Source organism: Neomonachus schauinslandi, chromosome 7 (assembly GCF_002201575.2).
Source record: "Neomonachus schauinslandi chromosome 7, ASM220157v2, whole genome shotgun sequence".
Taxonomy (NCBI): Eukaryota; Metazoa; Chordata; class Mammalia; order Carnivora; family Phocidae; genus Neomonachus; species Neomonachus schauinslandi.
The window spans coordinates 86,606,727-86,624,767 of NC_058409.1; the positions used below are offsets into that span (position 1 = coordinate 86,606,727).

The following is an 18,041-nucleotide window of genomic DNA, read 5'->3' on the forward strand; positions in this document are numbered from 1 at the left end:
AATTAAAAAGCTTATACTCCAAAGAATTATCCAGGAATGTTCAGATTAAAAAAAAAAGATTCAGAATACTAAATTTAATATGATAGTCAATATATTGTGTTTTTTTTTTTTTTTTAAAGATTTTATTTATTTATTTGACAGAGAGAGACACAGCGAGAGAGGGAACAGAAGCAGGGGGAGGGGGAGAGGGAGAAGCAGGCTTCCCGCCGAGCAGGGAGCCTGATGCGGGGCTCGATCCCAGGACCCTGAGATCATGACCTGAGCCGAAGGCAGACGCTTAACGACTGAGCCACCCAGGCACCCCATAGTCAATATATTGTTTTAAGAATTGATACTAAAACTGTGTGTGTTTCTATAAGAACAAACTAATGATAATATAATTTTGAGAATAAAGGATTCTTGGTGGAGGTAGGTGGAGACAGAGGATGGGATCAAGAAGAAGTACGCAGTTAGATAATCAATTTTGAGAATAGTGTAGTTTTTAAGTTGGATGATTGGTTTCGATATATTTTTTTGTATATATTATTAACATTTTAAAGAGCTTATATGTTTCTATTATGCTTCTTGTCATTCATTTCACTTCTCTAAGAACCTTGATAAAGCAGCCACTTGTAAAATTCAGAGTTTTTTTTCTCTATATGAAACACATTTAGTATTACCTTAATTTAGGCTCTGATGACAGTATGTGCGCACTGGATATAATTGCCATTAATGATTCTTTAGAGAGAAACCTCTTGGATTTTTTTCTGGGTTCTTTATATCTAGTGCTACCTTTCATACCAGTTTCTTCAAAAGACAATGGCCAGTCTAATTTTGACTGTTGTCTTGTAAAAAGGATTATGTGTGTGTTTTAAATACAAACATAAAATTCGACTAAAAATTGAGAGGATAGTAGTACTTTGAACCCCAGTGTACCACCCATTCATCAACTCTTGGTCACTGCTGTTTTATCTATATTCCATCCATAATCTTCTCTCCTCAGATTATTTCAAATCAGATCCCAGATATCCTTCATTATATTACTAAGTATCCATGAAAGATAAGATCTGTTTATTTTTTTATTTTATTTTTTAAGGGCACCTGGGTGGCTCAGTTGGTTAAGCGACTGACTTCGGCTCGGGTCGTGATCCCAGGGTCCTGGGATCGAGCCCGGCATCAGGCTTCCTGCTCGGCGGGAAGCCTGCTTCTTCCTCTCCCTCTGCTGCTCCCACTGCTTGTGCTCTGCTGCTCTCTCTCTTTCTCTGTCAAATAAAATCTTAAAAAAAAAGATTTATTTGAGAGAGAGAGCACTAGAAGGTAGAGGGAGAGAATCTTCAAGCAGACTCCCTGCTGAGCGTGGAGCTCAACGCAGGGCTGGATCTCATGACCCATGAGATTATGACCTGAGCTGAAACTGAGAGTTGGATGCTCAACCGACTGAGCCACCCAGGCACCCTAAGATCTCTAAAAGAAAAGCCTATCTAACCATCATACCTAAAAAATTAATATCATCAAATATTTGGTGGATTCAAATCTCCTTGAGTCTTCTGATTGTTTGAAATCAGAGTCCAACAAGCTTTATACATTGCAGAGAGTTTTTGATACTAATATCTCAGGCTCTTTTAATTTACAGGAGAGTCACACCTGCAGGGTGTTCCTTTTTAAGACTTAAACACTCATGATTTATACTCACAAGCTTAGTATTGTTATTAACAGTAACTGTGTCATAGTCGTTTTTATTCCCACCACAGCATCTTAACAGTGCTATGCAGGTAGGCCCTCTGAAAATGTACTCTTTTAAAGCCAGAGTTGACAGACTTTTCTTAAAGGGACAGATAATAAATATTTTAGGCTTTGTAGGCCATATGGTCTCTGTCACAGCTACTCAGATCTCTGTCACAGCTACACAACTGTGCTATTACAGCACAAAAGTGGCCGGAGACAATATGTAAATGAACTAGATGGCTTTGTTCCAGTAAAAGTTTATTTCTAAAATAATTTGTTTATTTGCCTATCCTATAAATATAAATACATTTATTTGCCATAACTTGCCTATCCCTGTTCTACAGCATTGGTTTTTCAGAATGTGTTCTGTAGATCACTAGGGTTCTGTGGAGGTATGGAAAGGGCTTGGCAGCCACGACTAGTATTGGTAAAGAGTCTACCTTTATCACCTACCTCATCCAGAACTCTGCTTTTATGAATTTTTATATATTGGGTTTCAAATGAGATTTTATTTGAAAACAGGATTCTCTCGTTCAGAAAAAAAAAAGTTTAAGTTCATAGTTTATAACGTATTCCTAGTCTTTATAACAGTGCCTCCTATTACTGTTGCTTTGTGTTAAGCACTGTGCACTTCTGTATTTATACTTAACCCTTGTCTCATCTGATCTTTGCAGCAACCTTAAAATTAAATTGTCATTCCCGAGGAGAAGTAAGTAACTTTGTCAAAATCACTAAGCTAGTAAATTGGATTGTTTGAACTTTTTTTTTTTTAAGATTTACTTATTTATTTGAGGTAGGGAGGTGCAGAGGGAGAGGGAGAGAGAATCTAAAGCAGACTCCCCACTGAGCAGCAGAGCCAGATGCAGGGCTCCACGACCCTGAGATCATAACTAAGCCAATATTAAGAGTTGGTGCTTAACCAACTGAGCCACCCAGGCGCCCTTGGTTTGTTTGACTTTTTATTATTGAGACAGGAATTCTCTATATGTCCTGAATACTAGTCATTTGTCACATATATGTCATAAAGACAATTTCTTCTAGTCTGTGACTTGCCTGTTTTCCTAATGGTGTCTTGATGAGCAGAAGTTTTAAGAAGAAGTTTAATTTTTTTTTTTTTAAAGATTTTATTTATTTGACAGAGAGAGACACAGTGAGAGAGGAAACACAAGCAGGGGGAGTGGGAGAGAGAGAAGCAGGCTTCCCCGCGGAGCAGGGAGCCCGATGTGGGGCTCGATCCCAGGACCCTGGGATCGTGACCTGAGCCGAAGGCAGACGCTTAACGACTGAGCCACCCAGGCGCCCCAAGAAGAAGTTTAATTTGTCAATTTTTTTAATGCTTATTGTTTTCTGTTTAGGTTTATGATGCATTCTGAATTAATTTTTGTGGAAGGTGTGAAGTAAGGGGTGAGGTTTATTTCTTCTGTATGAATATCAGTTGTTCAGCACCATTTGTGGAAAAAACTTCCTTTTCTTAATGGATTACTTTGTTGCCTTTTTAGAAAAATTAAATGACTATATAAGTGAGGTCTTGTTCTCTGTTATAGTTCACTGATCTGTTTATCTTTATGCCAATGATACAAATATCTTGATTACAGTAGCTTCATAGTAAGTCTTGAAGTCAGGTAGCAAAAATTCCCTTTGTTCTTTTTTAAGATTGCTGGATATTATAGTCTTTTGCATTTCTATATAAATTTTGCAGTCAACTTGTAAGTATATTCCTTAGCTTCCAACTTTATCTCTGTTAATATTTTTCTTGAAGTATATTTTATCTGATAGAACAACTGAACAGTTTTAGCCATTCCAGCTCTTTTATGTCTTCTGTTTGCCTAGTATATCTTTTTCTGTTCAGTTACTTTTAACGTATTTGTATTTTCTTTTTTTTTTTTTTTTTAAGATTTTATTTACTTATTTGAAAGAGAGTAAGAGAGCAGGGGGAGCGGCAGAGGGAGAGGGAGAAGCAGGCTCCTCACTGAGCAGGGAGCCTGATGCAAGGCTCAGTCTCAGGACCCCAGGATCATGCCCTGAGCCTAAGACAGATGCCTAACTGAGCCACCCGTGCGCCCTGTATTTTTATTCTTTTAAAGGATTTATTTATTTATTTATTTGAGAGAGACAGCAGAGCAGGGAGCCTGATGTGGGACTAGATCCCAGGACCCTGGGATCATGACCCAAGCCAAAGGCAGTCGCTTAACCAACTGAGCCACCCAGGCACCCCCTCCACTTTAAATCCTTTATTCCAGCTTCTTCTGGCCTCCATAGTTTCTGACAAGAAATCTATGATCATTCAAATTGTTGTACCCCTGTAAGCTGAAAACATCACATTTGCCTCATTCTCCTTGTATGTTTCTTGAATTTTATCTTGGACATTGTGAATGTTATATTGTGGATATTCTAGAGTCTGTCTTATTAAAGTATTGTTTGTTTTATTAGTTGACTGGGTTGGAATTAAACTGCATATTCTTGTTTGGGGAGGCAGTTCAAATCTTAATTTGGTTCTTTTATCCTTAACTGGAGTCTCTTTTGTACATGAATGGTTCTGGAGTCATTCAGAGACCTGGGTTTATTTACAAAAAACGGGGTCTTCTCTTTTCTGGTTCTTCCTCCAGGAGTATTCCTCAGTTTGGATTTGTCTGATGTTTTCCTATGATTATATTCAGGTTGAACATTTTTGACAAGAATATAACAAAGGGAATATTGTAGTCTTCTAAATGCATCATGTCTTGGTCATTTTGGGCTGCTCTAACAAAGTACCACAGACTGGGTGGCTTATAAAAAACAGAAATTTATTTCTCACAGTTCTGGAGGCTGGAAGTCTGAGGTCAGGGTGCTAGCTAGCATTGTTGTGTTCTGGAGAGAGCCTTCTTCTGGGTTGTAGGTTGCTGACTTTTTGCTATGTCTCATGTGATAAAAGGAGAGAGCTCTGGTTTCTTCAGCCCCCTTTAATGGCACTAATCCCATTCATGAAGGCTCAACTCTCATGAGCTAATCACCACCCAAGGGCCTCACCTTCTAATACTATCACCCTGGGGGTTAGAATTTCAACATATGAATTATGGGGGGACACAAACATTCAATCCATAACATCATATCAGGGGGCAAATGATCATCAGTTTGTACTTTTGGCATTGTTAAATTTGATCTTCTCTTTAAGGTGGTGTTTACCAGATTTTCTTCTATAAAGGTACCCTTTCCCCTTTTTGTGATAAGTATGTCATCTATGGGGTAGTGCCTTGAGACTATATGAATATTCTATTCTCAAGCAGACATTCACCCATGGTTTTAACATCAATTGGTGATTCTTGCTTAAATTAATTATTATTATAGCAGTGAACGATTTTTTTGTTCTGCCATTCTTCTACATTGATTAGCTGACATTCTTCTGTAAAGAAGAACTTTCTGTCCTTATCCCTTGTTAGTGTTTTTTTAATGTGGAATGAACTCATGGATTCATTTTTTTTTTAAGATTTTTTTATTTTGAAGTCATCTCTACATTCAGTGTGGGGCTCAAACTCACAACTGCAAGATCAAGATTTGCATGTTCCTCCAACTGAGCTAGCCAGGTGCCCTGGATTCATTTTTTAAATTTAATGTGTTGTAATTCATTCTTTCCAGTAGTCATTTTGATGTTCAAATTGTTCCAAATTTGACCAGTGGAAGTCCCTTCAGGTTGTCTTCTATAAACTTTGGGCATGTGCCTATCAAATTTTTGAGCACTTCCTTTTTATGACAAGAGGTTATAGGGTTACCATGACTTATCCTGTCCAGATCTGGAATTTGCCCTTTACCCAAGGGCTCTACTCCTAATCATTAGACTGTTTTGCCTTCTAACAATTTTTTTGAGCATCACATCTTTATTGAAGATTTTAGGGAAATTTTATTGAGAAAAAATTTATCCATGACCCAGCCCAATCCAAACCACTGTTGTAGTTTGATATGTATCCTTTCTTTACTTTTTTTTTTTTAACATAGTTTTTACCAGCAGGTTTTATGTTGAATCTATTTTTTATTTTCATTGTTTAACAGTGTAATGAATCCCTGTGAACCTGTTTTCTAGCTTCAGTAGTTATCAACATATGACAAATCTTTTTTCACTTATAACATGCCTTCCATCCACCCCCCACTAGATTTTGGGGAAGCAGTTTTCAGGCGTATCATATCATCTATAAATACTTTAATATGCGTAAAGGGAATAACTATAAAGCTCCTCAAGCAAGAGTGTTTGACATGTTTCTTACAGCAGCAGGGAAGCCACAATGAGTACAGTGGGATGAGCAACCGAGGAAAAGAGAGGAGAGATCAGATCAGTGATCAGATCATCTGGGTTTTTGCACTTTATTCTAAATATGATGAAATGCCATAGAACGGTTGAGAGCAAGGGAATGATGTAATCCAGCTCTGGCTACTGTGTGAAATATAGTCTGTAGAGGACCAGGAGCAAAAGTAGAAGTGAACAGGAGGCATTTGCAGTATTCCAGGCAGGGTCTAATGTTTACTTGGATCATAATGATAGCTGTGAGGTAAAGAAGTTGCCAAATTTGGGATGTATGTTGGAGATTGAACGTACAGGATTTCTGGAGTATGACAGAAAGAGAAAACTCAGGTGACACCATGGTTTTGCCCTGAGCAACTGGTTTAATGATGACTCCGTTTTTTGAGATTAGGAAATTCAAGAGATCCAAAACAGCCAAAACAGTCCTGAAAAAGAACAAAGTTGAGGGTTCACACTTCCTAATTATATAACTTACCAATCAAGACAGTATGCTGCTGGCATAAGGATAGATATATATAGATCAATGGAATAGAATTGAGAGTCCAGAATTAAAACCGTACATATTTATAGCTAACCAGGTTTCGACAAGGCTATCAGGATAATTCAGTAGGGGGAAAATAGTCTATTCAACAAATGGTGGTAAGACAACTGAATGTCCACATGCAAAAGAAAAAGTTGACTCCTACTTCAGACTACATACAAAAAATAGATCAAAGACCTAAATGTAAGTACTAAAAACTCTAAAACTCTCTTAGGGGTAAATCTTCAGGACCTTAGATTTGGCAATGGATTCTTAGATATGACACCAAAACTATAAGCAATATAAGACAAAAATAGAGGGTGCCTGGGTGGCTCAGTTGGTTAGGCGGCTGCCTTCGGCTCAGGTCATGATCCTGGAGTCCCTGGATCGAGTCCCACATTGGGCTCCCTGCTCGGCAGGGAGTCTGCTTCTCCCTCTGACCCTCCCCCCTCTCATGTGCTCTCTCTCATTCTCTCTCCCTCAAATAAATAAAATCTTTAAAAAAAAAAAAGACAAAAATAGATAAATTAGACACCATCAAAATTTAAAGCTGCTGTGCATCAAAGGACGCTATCAAGAAAGTAAAAAGAAAAAGATACAGAATGGGAGAAAATATTTGCAGATCATGTATCTGTTTAAAGGTCTCGATTCCAGAATATATAAAGAACTCTTACCACTCAACAACAAAAAGACAACCCAATTAAAACAAAAGACTCAAGTAGACATTTCTCCAAAGAAGATACACAAATGGCCAACAAGCACATGAAAAAGTGATCAGCATCATTAGTCAATAGAGAAATGCAAGTCAAAATCACAAGATGCTTCACACCCACTAGGATCTCTATTTAAAACAAAAATAACAAATGTTGGCAAGAATGTGGAGAAATTGGTACCCTCCCCCCCGCCCCCAGTACATTTTCTGTGGGAATATAAAATGGTGCAGCCACGGTCTGGAAAAAAAGGAATAAATTACTGATATATGCTACAACACGGATGAACCTTGGAAACATATGTTAAGTGAAAGAAGCCAGTCACAAAAGACCAAACATAGTACAATTCAATTTATATGACATGCCCAGAGTGGGCAAACCCATAGAGACAGAAGTAGATCAGTGGTTTGCCTAGGGCTGGAGGTTAGCAGGGAAATGGAGAGTGACTGCTAATGGGAACAGGTTTCTTTTTCAGTTATTGAAAATACTATAAAATTGATAGTGGCGATAGTTGCACAACTATGAATATACTAAAAACCACTGAATTACACTTTAAGTTAGTGAATTATGTAATATGAATCATATCTCAATAAAGTTGTTGTATCAAAACAAAAATGGCGACTCCAGAGTCAGGATGGATACTGGAAGTTTAAGGATAGCAAAGGAGAAATAAAATAGTCTCTGGGAGAGTACAATAAACTGACCATGGAAACATATGATGATTGCTGGGCAGTACTGAGGGGCCACTTGAGGTCTGTGGTCTTAAATATACTGTGAGCCCAGTCAGCATTGTTGTGCTGCTTGTGGACATGTAATAAATAGGTAGAAGGTTGGATCTAACCAAAATTGGGTTTTGCCAGGGAGTACAATAGAAAGTAGAAATGAGTTGAGAGAATATTCAAGGGAATTGTTAATACGATAACGGTGAAATCTAAGTTCGGTAAGAAGTGAGGCCATGACAGGGTAATGGACAATGAAAAGGTGATAGTCTAGATTTAGACATCCCAGTGGGGCTGAAGGATTATTGGAGTTAGGATATTAGAGGGAGTGAGTTGGAAAAGATAGGGGCTGGTGATCAGAGAATGGGACAATATGAGAAAATGAGATCAGATCAGTGATCAGATCATCTGGGTTTTTGCACTTTATTCTAAATATGATGAAATGCCATAGAACGGTTGGGAGCAAGGGAGTGATGTAATCCAACTCTGGCTACTGTGTGAAATATAGTCTGTAGAGGACCAGGAGCAAAAGTAGAAGTGAACAGGAGGCACTTGCAGTATTCCAGGCAGGGTCTAATGTTTACTTGGATCATAATGATAGCTTGATCACTATGATCAAATGAGATCTTGAAAGTGGCACAATTATTATTGAAAGGCTCAACCAGAACCAGGGTTGAGGAACCAGGATTCTTCATTGGAACCGGAGACCACAGATAATGAATTGGCAGTTTCTTACTTCTCCCAAGGATGGTACATAACTGGTACAATTCAAGAGGCAAAGGACAGAGGTTAATTCATTACATACAATGGCTGTCTTGGGCATTAGGCCTACTTCTCTCTCAGAACCCCACTTGAGAAAGGCTGAGATGGTATGATCCACGGGAGCTGATAGCCAAAAGGTCAAGGAACTGAGAGGCCAGCGTATTGGACAGACCACACCCTAGGTTGAACCTGTGAAAACTGCAACTTCATATGCTTCAGTCTAATAAGTAGATATTAAAGTCACCAAGAATGATGGCAGGAGTGGTGAAGAGATAAGATAGTAAGTGATATGTTAAAATTTTCAATGAATGGCCAGGAAGTGGGGTGGCTGGTAAGGGGCAGGTGACCAGGAGGACAGTAGATGACTTCAAGGGTGGGGTAGCAGGGCTAGCACAACGGTTCGTGTTTCAAACTAGGTTTTTCTAGTAGTCTGGAAACAAATGAGAGGCTATTTACCCCACCTCCAGGTCAGTAGTACTATGGCGTAAGGAAGAAGAAACAGCCAGTACTTGAGAAAGTACAAAGAGAAACAGTATCTTCAGAGGACAGCCATCTCAGAGGACAAAGAGCAAGAGGATGAAGGAGGAGGCTGAAAACATCGGGGGTTTTATTGATCACTGACACAAGTTCCAAGGGGGAAAGTAATTTTGAGAGTAGGAGGGGAAGATCAAGTCAGCTTATAAAAGTCCCCCAGATAACAGTCAGGTGGGGATGAGAATCTAGGTGATGAGAGATGCCATGGGAGGCTTGGATTTCTCATGGTGTCCAAAGTAAACAGACTTAAGGCATGACAGGACTAGTCCTGGTTATCTCTTAAAGGAGCAGTGCTAGCCAAAGGAGGTGTCCACATGACTGAAATGTTCTATATCTGTGGGGTCAAATATGATAGCCAGCAGTCACATGTGGCTATTGAGCACTTGCAGTGTGACACACACAAAAATGAAAAAAATATCCGTGAACTATGAGACTATTTTAAGTGGCCTAATACACAGGTAACCACAGTCCCTGTAGGGGGCAAAGGACAGAAAAAAATTTTGAGGAACTAATGACTGAGAAAATTCCATACTTGATGAAAACTATACATCTGTCGATCCAAGAAGTTCTAGGAAGCACAGTCACAGGAAACATCATCATAAATTTTAAAAGCACATCATAATCAAATTGCTTAAAACCAGAGAGAGAGAAAAAACCCTGAAAACAATCCAGAGAAAAAAAGACATGTTACATACAAATGGGAAATACAAGAATTAATCAGATTTCTTATTAGGAACAATACACGCAAGAAGATAGTTGGGCACAATCTTTCAAATTTCTGAAAGAAAAAGTTATCAACCTAAATTTCTATACCCAGCAAAATCTTTCAAAAATGAGGGCTACTAGATGTAATAAAGTATCTCGGATTAGATCTGAGAATATTAAAAAAAAAAGGGGGTAGTAGCAGAAAAACTGGTGAAATTTGAATGAAGTCTGGAGTTTAGTTAATAGTTGTATACCAAAGGGGTGCCTGGGTGGCTCAGTCAGTTGGGCGACCAACTCTTGGTCTCGGCTTGGGTCTTGATCTCGGGGTCATAGGGTTCAAGCCTGTGTTGGGCTCCGAGCTAGGTGTGGAGCCTACTTAAACAAAGTTTTATACCGGTGTTAATGTTTTAGTTCCAACAAACGTACCATGGTTACATGAGATGTTAAGATTAGGAGAAAGTGAGTGAACGTTATAAAGAAATCTCTACACTATCCAACACTTTTACAGATCTAAACTATTCCAAACTAAAAATTTATTAAAAATTTAAAAGATGAAATAGAGACTTTTCGGATGTACTAACACTGAAAGAAATCATCACCAGGGATCTACTCAAAAGAAATGTTAAAAGTCCTTGAGGCAACAGGAACACTGCAATGGACCGGATTGTGTCATCACGCCTCATGGGACTGAGAAACTGAATTTTAAATTTTATTTAATTCTAATTAAGATTTAAATTTAAATAGCCACATGTCTCAGAAAATGGTAGATAATTCTAATGATGGCCTTTTTGTTGGGACTAGTCTTTTAGGAGAGGCTGGTAACACTGAGACAGGCATCATGCAGGTGGAACAAGCCTTCCCTTCTTTCTCTTACCTCCCGCTGAGGAAATGCTAGGCTGGAGGATGGTTAGTCTTAGCAGAACCATACACAATTCTGTGGCCTCCCTTTTTTTTTTTTTTTTTACAATTTTTTAATTTATTCATTAGAGAGTGTGCGAGAGCATGGGGGAGGGTCAAAAGGAGGGGAGAAGCAGACTCCCTGCTGAGCAGGGAGCTGGTCATGGGGCTTGATCCCAGGACCCCAGGATCCCAGGATCATGACCTGAGCGGAAGGCAGACGCTTAACCAACTGAGCCACCCAGGCGCCCCTGTGGCCTCCCATTTTTTCTGCTGAGATGGTTTTGAGTTTGAGAGAGACAGACTGAATAGACTGTCATTCTGCCAAATCTCTCTTCTTTGTATATATAATATCCACTCTCCTCAAGGAGCCATCATCTTCACTGTTTACAGTTCTAGGCCACATGTTTTTATTTGAGTTATTTATTTGAGAGAGAGAGAGAGAGCATGAGCAAGGGGGAGGGGCAGAGGGAGAGGGACAAGCAGAGTCTATGCTGAGCAGGGAGCCCGACTTGGGGCTCGATCCCAGGACCCTGGGATCATGAACTGAGCCCAAGGCAGATGCTTAAAGGCTGAGGCACCCAGGCACCCCCACATGTCTTTATTTTTGACTGCTTGTCTTCTTTGGATTCTGGAAACAGTGTAGAAACAAATGTTTACATAGTATTGATGATTGTTCTGTAAGGCTTTGGTTATTTACTTGACCATTCTGTTTGTACAAATTAGTATGAGAACTAAAGATTAAGACCTAACCTAATTTATAGATAAACTGGGCACTGGTTCTAAGGGTAGTCTTAAATCTTTGGATAAAGCTAAGAAATAAATCTGGAATAATAATGGGAATTATATAATAATAAATGTTTGCTGAGGGCTTTCTGTGGGCTGGACACTATTACAGTTTATTTGGATTATCTGATACGATCTTTACCAAAACCTATGAGGGTAGATGCTGTTTTCTCATTTTGTAGGTAAGTCGACTGATACTCAGGTTAAGTAACTTGCCCAAGGCAACACAGCTAGTAGAATCCCAACTTGGACAACTCTAAAGTCAGTGCACTTTATTCTGCTAGGTGTTGCTGCTTCTTTTATGTATTAACAGTGCCAAGCCAAGTCCCAAGCACAGCTCCTTAGGATGTTTTCCATCCAGTGTTATATAAAGTCCTGAGTTAATGGTTATAGGTTTATAGTGACTCTCTCATCTCTCAGTGATATCCCTCCTTTCTGTTCTATCCTTCCTACCTGGTAGTTGCTTTTCTGGTAGTTGTCCTCAGACTCCATTGTTCCCTTTTGAAATCTTTGGCTGTTGTCATCAGTAGTTAGGTTTTTGGACTTAAGTTTCGTACTGAAATTTCTTCCTGCAGCTCTTTGAAATGGGTATCTCAGCCCTCAGAAACTAAAGTAGGAGGCTCCTTTAGAACAACATATACCTTCATGCCCCTTTGTAGGGTAATATGTTTCAAAGGGAAAATATAGCTGCAGGGTCCAGTCCAGTTCACTCTGATCATAATATTTAATAATAAAATTAGCATATAGTTTTCAGCCACCTGCCAAATCTCTCCCTTTTCCACTTGCCCACTCATTTACCACTTAACAACTTTTTCTTTTCCCATCCGTTATCCTCTTATTTCCCAGGAAAGGCATTGTGCTCTTGTAAAACAACATATGCTTCTTTATTTTATTTTATATTTATTTTATTTTTTAAGATTTTATTTTTAAGTAATCTTTACACCCAGCATGGGGCTTGAACCCACAACTCTGAGATTAAGAGTTACACACTCCACCAACTAAGCTAGCCAGATGCCCCAACATATGCTTCTGTAAAGTTAGACTTGTACTATGTTCCTGGTGCCATGTTTCTTTGTTGTTGTTGTTTTAGCTTTGTGATCTTGATGAGGTTATTTAATATTTCATCATCTATAAAATACAGATAATCATATATGCCTTACAGAATTGTTGTAAAAGATTAGAAATTATGTTTATAAAGTCCCTGGCACAGAGAATGTCCTCATAAAACAAGAGCTTTTTTAAATCCATTGCTGTGATTTAATTTGGCACATATTTATTAGCATCTAATCAATGCTGGACTCTGCTGAGGATGCTGAAGAAACAAAACCCAGAATCTCTGAATTCAGAAAGTTGCATGGTGTAGAAGAAGACATATAAACAAATAACAGAAATGTGCTAAGTGCAATAGGGATATAAGTGCTAGAAGCAATTAATTCTTTTGCCAGCCTTGCCTGTGGAGTGCTTTCCAAGTATTTCTTTCGGAAAAATACTTGGTAGTCAAGATGGAGGACAAATAGAAAGAGAGAGGGGGGAAATAAACGACCCTTTAAAGGTTTCTTTAATCCGTGAGGTGCCAACCTTTTGAGAATTGATTTCAGCAAGGCGCTTGATAAAATCTCTCATGAAGTCCTTATACATAAGATTGAGAAATGTGGACTGGCTGATAGAATAGGAGGTGGATTTGAAGGTGGTTATACAGCTATGTCCAGGATGTTTATCTCTTTTAGTACTTTCTTTTTACTTCTAAAATCTCTGGGTTGGAAGGAACCTTAGAAATAGTGTACTTTTAACTTGTACCCAAGACCTCTCTATAATCTGGTCTCTTTTTTCTTCCCTTTTAATTTTTAATTCAACAGTACAGAAAAGTATATAGTGCAAAAGTATGCCTCCCTCCTATTGCATTCCCCAAGTGTCCCTGTCATCCTCCCCAGAGACAAACACTATTAATAGTTGCTTATGAGGGGAAGGAGGAAGGGAGGGGGAGAAAAAAGTTGCTTGTGTATATGATCTTGTTTTATTATGCATATCTTTTCACACTTTGTGTTACAGTTATTTAGTGTATGTGCTATCTCCCCTAGTAAATTGTAAGCTCCTTAAAAGCAAGGACCCTGGGGCACCTGGATGGCTCAGTCGGTTAAGTGTCTACCTTCGGCTTAGGTCATGATCCCAGGGTGCTGGGATCGATCCCCACGTTGGGCTCCCTGCTCAGAGCCTGTTTCTCCCTCTCCCTCTGTGGCTCCCCCTGCTTGTTTTCTCTCTTTCTCTCTCTGTCTCTCTGTCAAATAAATGGATAAAATCTTAAAAAAAAAAAAAAAAAAAAGAAGCAAGGACCCTACCACATAATTTCCTATATATCCACAAATTACTTGCATGTTGAAGATTCTCAATAAATATTTGCTTGATTAAGTATTTAAAGGAAATTTGGACCAGGAAGAAGAAGACAGGCTTATCTAGTAAAATGCCACAGGTTTCTGTCCTTGGCCATGTCATTTATTATAACCATTTTCCTCATTGACTTGGATGAAGATGTAGAAAGCATGCTTGTCATATATGCAGATGACACAAAGCTGGAAAAGAGAGCTGATAACATCAGAGGACAGAATCAAGACTGCAGATGATATCAACAGACTAGAATGTTCAGCTGAAAAGAACAAGGATAAATATAAAGTCCTGTGTTTAAGGGGGGAAATAACTAACAACTTAGTTAACCAAGTATAGAATTAGGAGACTTGTCTTAATAATATTTTATTTGAAGATAATTTGGAAGGGTAGGGGATGGATCTTAATTACCTTTAAGCTCAGTTTAAGATTGTCAGTAAAGCAAATACAGCCTTGGCTGGATTAGTAGAATATGAGTCTCAGTGGGTTAGTTTGTGGTTCTTGTGTTCTCTCAACTGGTCAGACTGCTTGTTGAGCATTTGGCCCATTTTTGGGTTCCACACACATATAGAGAGAGACTGACAAATCGGGGTGTATGTAAAGGAGGTCAACTAGGAATGTAAAACTTGGGTATAGGAAATCAGACTGATCTATATCTATCCTGGGTTCTACCACTTTACCATTTGTGCTAGCTTGGCAAAGTCAGTGCCTCTTGAGTTTGTTCCATGCCTTTATTTTTATTTTTTTTTAAGATTTTATTTTTTTATTAGGGAGCACGAGAGGGGGGAGGGGAGAGGGAGAAGCAGACTCCCCACTGAGCAGGGAACCTGATGTGGGACTCGATCCCAGGACCCTGAGATCTGGATCTGAGCTGAAGGTAGCCGCTTAATCAACTGAGCCACCTAGGTGCCCCATGTTCCATACCTTTGTAGGGCAGAATAATAATACCAATCTAGAGGATTGTTACAAGGATTAGAATTAACCTAGGCAATCAAAAAGTTTCTGCAGTCATTAGAGATTGGATTAATGACTAGATACAGTCCCTGCTTTGAAGGAGGTTACATTTCAGCAGACAACTGAGTAAATCTAAGATTGTAATATAGCTTAAGTGTTCAAAGAGCGAGCTGACTTATGGAAAAGGGGGTAAACTTACTCATACAGCCCCCAGTAAATACAGATTGAGCTGGATTGTTGTGTAGCAATAGAATGAGTTTCCCTAGGAGGAAATGAATTCCCCTCAGTGAATGGATATAATCAAGTTGAGACTGTATGATTACTTGTTGGGGATGCTTATAGAAGGCATTTTTTATGAGTAGAAGGTTGGCTAGAAGGGTAGGCAAACTATGAACAGCTGGGGGCCAAATCCAGCCAGACATCTGTTTCTGTAGTTTTATTGGAACATACCACACCCCTTATTTATGTGTTGTCTATGGCTGCCTTCTATTACAGTGTAGAGTTGGGTTGTGTGACAGAGACCGTATGGCCTGCCAAGCCTAAAGTATTTGCTGTGTGGCCCTTTAGAAAAAAAGTTTTCTGACTCTTGGACTAGATCAGTGCTTTACAACCTAAATTATTTTGTGAACTGATAACCTTCCTAAATTCTCTGGCATGGGGATTTCAAGTCATGAAGAAGGCAAGATTTGAAGTGAGATGGTTATACTTTTTCTTGTTATTGCAGGGAATGAAGACTAGAAAACAGTTGATTAACCTCCAAGATCTTTTAAGAAACTTATTTTATAAATAGATGCCTTTTGGTGTGAGACAAAGTATTGGTATGCCACCTGGGCTAAAGCTGTCTATACCCACTAGCACTGGGAGGTAGTCCTAATGTAGTGGGAAAAACTGGTTGTGTTACCATTGTGAACTTGTTTCCTCTCTTGTAATTGGAGCACTTTGTAAAGATTGGAGCTAATATGGGTACTCAGATAGATGTAGCTATGTATGTCATAGAACACCTCATTGCAGTGTGTAGTCACACCAGACAGAATTTTGGTTGGGAAAGTATAAAGGGATTGAGTGCTGCTAGTTGGGATATTACACAAAACCTTTCCTTATGTGGACTAGATCTTTATTTTTTTTTAATTAAAAAAATATTTTTAAAAGATTTTATTTATTTTAGAGTGTGTGCTCCTGAGCATGAGCGGGGGGAGGGGCAGAGGGAGAGGGACAAGCAGACCCTTTGGGCTCCATCTCACAACCCTGAGATCACAGCCTGAGCTGAAACCAAGAGTCGGACGCTTAACTGACTGTGCCAGCCGGGTGCCCCTTGACTAGATCTTTAGATCTCATGGCAACAGGGGATAAAAAGATCTCATTAGCAAATACAGGAATATCTTGTGGCTGGCAATTTCAGGCAATACATTACAGGTGTTACTCTCTTTGCTAGAAAGGCAGAGGTTTCCCACATAGTGCACTTCTTCCAGTGGAATAGGATTTTATTTTATTTATTTATTTTTTAAAAGATTTTATTTATTTGAGAGAGAGAGAGAGAGCGCGCGCGCGCGCGCGCACACACACGCACGCACGCACAAGCGGGGGAGGGGCAGAGGGAGAAGCAGACTTTCTGCTGAGCAGAGAGCCCGATGCAGGGCTCGATCCCGGGACCCTGGGATCATGACCTGAGTTGAAGGCGGACGCTTAAAGACTGAGCCACTCAGGTGCCCTTGGAATAGGATTTTAAACTTTGCTTCTTCCCATACATTTTGTCTTTTATATTTGGAGTCTACTGCCAACTAACGGTTTTCTTCCTACCCCTCCCTTCCTCCTTCCCTCTCTCTCCCTTACCCACCTTCCCTCCCTCCCCCTCTCTCTCTTTCTTCCTTTCTCTCCCTCCCTCCCTCCTTCCCTCTCCCCACTCCTCCACCCATCCTCCCTCCCTCTCTCTCCCTTCCTCCCCTCCCTCCCTTCCTCCCTCCCCCTCTTCCTTCCTTCCTTCCTTCCGTCCTTCCTTCCTCTCTCTTTCTCCCTCCCTTCGCCTCCCTTCCCCTCCTTTTTTTGTTGAAAGTGTTGACTCGGAGACAAAAAGAGGCCAAGAGCAAGAGTGACAGTGGGACAGCTGTCCAGACTTCCCTAGACATTGACAAGTAAGTAGGTAATGCTGTGTTCTCGGAGCTCTTTTAACATACCATTGTTTGGACTGAATAAAGAGACCCATTCCTCTCCTACCCTGGTTTTCCAATCACTTCATTGCTTTGATGTCTGAATTTATTTTTCTTATTCCCAATTTATGTCAGTGCAGGTGGCCTCTGTATCTTTTTTAATTACCCTAAAAAAGTCCTGCCACCCATTCCATTTCTACATTGCTCTTAGCTTTCTGTTTTCTTTGAATTTGTGTATTGGTATTGGGTACTTTGGGGAAGCAGTGAACTATTTTGCGGTATAATAGTACAGAAGTTGAGTTGCAAAAGGTTGGGCAACATAGGTGACTTTCTTGGGTTGTGGGTTGCAGCTTGACCAAGAAAGTACATTCTAAGGGGTGGTTGGGTATAAGTGATGCCTTCTGAAAGTAAAGACATTACCAACACAACGTTAAATCAATTAGTCATTAGGCAGAAATGTTTATCTTTGAAATACAGATTTTAGACCCTAAATTTCATGGCTGCTTTCTGTAATCCAGTTGAGCAGAGCTGATCACTTGTTCCTTTTGGAATCGTGTCATGTGGACATTTGTCTAGGACTGTATTCATCGCACCATATTGCAGTAATTTTTTTTTCTTTTTTGATATTTCTGTCTTCCTAGGTAGACTGTGAATTATTTGAAGGCAGATACATGACTTCATTCATGTTTATATCCTCAGCATCTAGTAAAATGCATCTGAGAGAGCAGTAACAGTAATAGCTGTTTGTCGAACACCTAATGTTATATACCAGCCACTGTGCTAAGTGTTCGATTTACTTTGTACCTCTCACAATAGCTGATAAGATAGTTATTCTTTCCTTTTTTCTTCCTTTCTTCCTTCCTTCCTTCCTTCCTTCCTTCCTTCCTTTCTTTCTTTCTTTCTTTCTTTCTTTCTTTCTTTCTTTCTTTCTTTCTTTCTTTCTTTCTTTCTTTCTTT

At 39.4% G+C, this 18,041-nt stretch overlaps 1 protein-coding gene across 1 annotated transcript in view; it reads left to right on the plus strand.

The window, feature by feature from the left end:
- The window catches only part of UIMC1 (ubiquitin interaction motif containing 1), a 178,138-nt gene that overhangs the window by 154,891 nt on the left and 5,206 nt on the right, over positions 1–18,041 (plus strand). Inside the window, exon 11 of the mRNA XM_021698718.1 lies at positions 16,991–17,069. Within this exon, the coding sequence (XP_021554393.1) occupies positions 16,991–17,069 (79 nt within the window). The remainder of the gene's footprint in view (positions 1–16,990; positions 17,070–18,041) is intronic.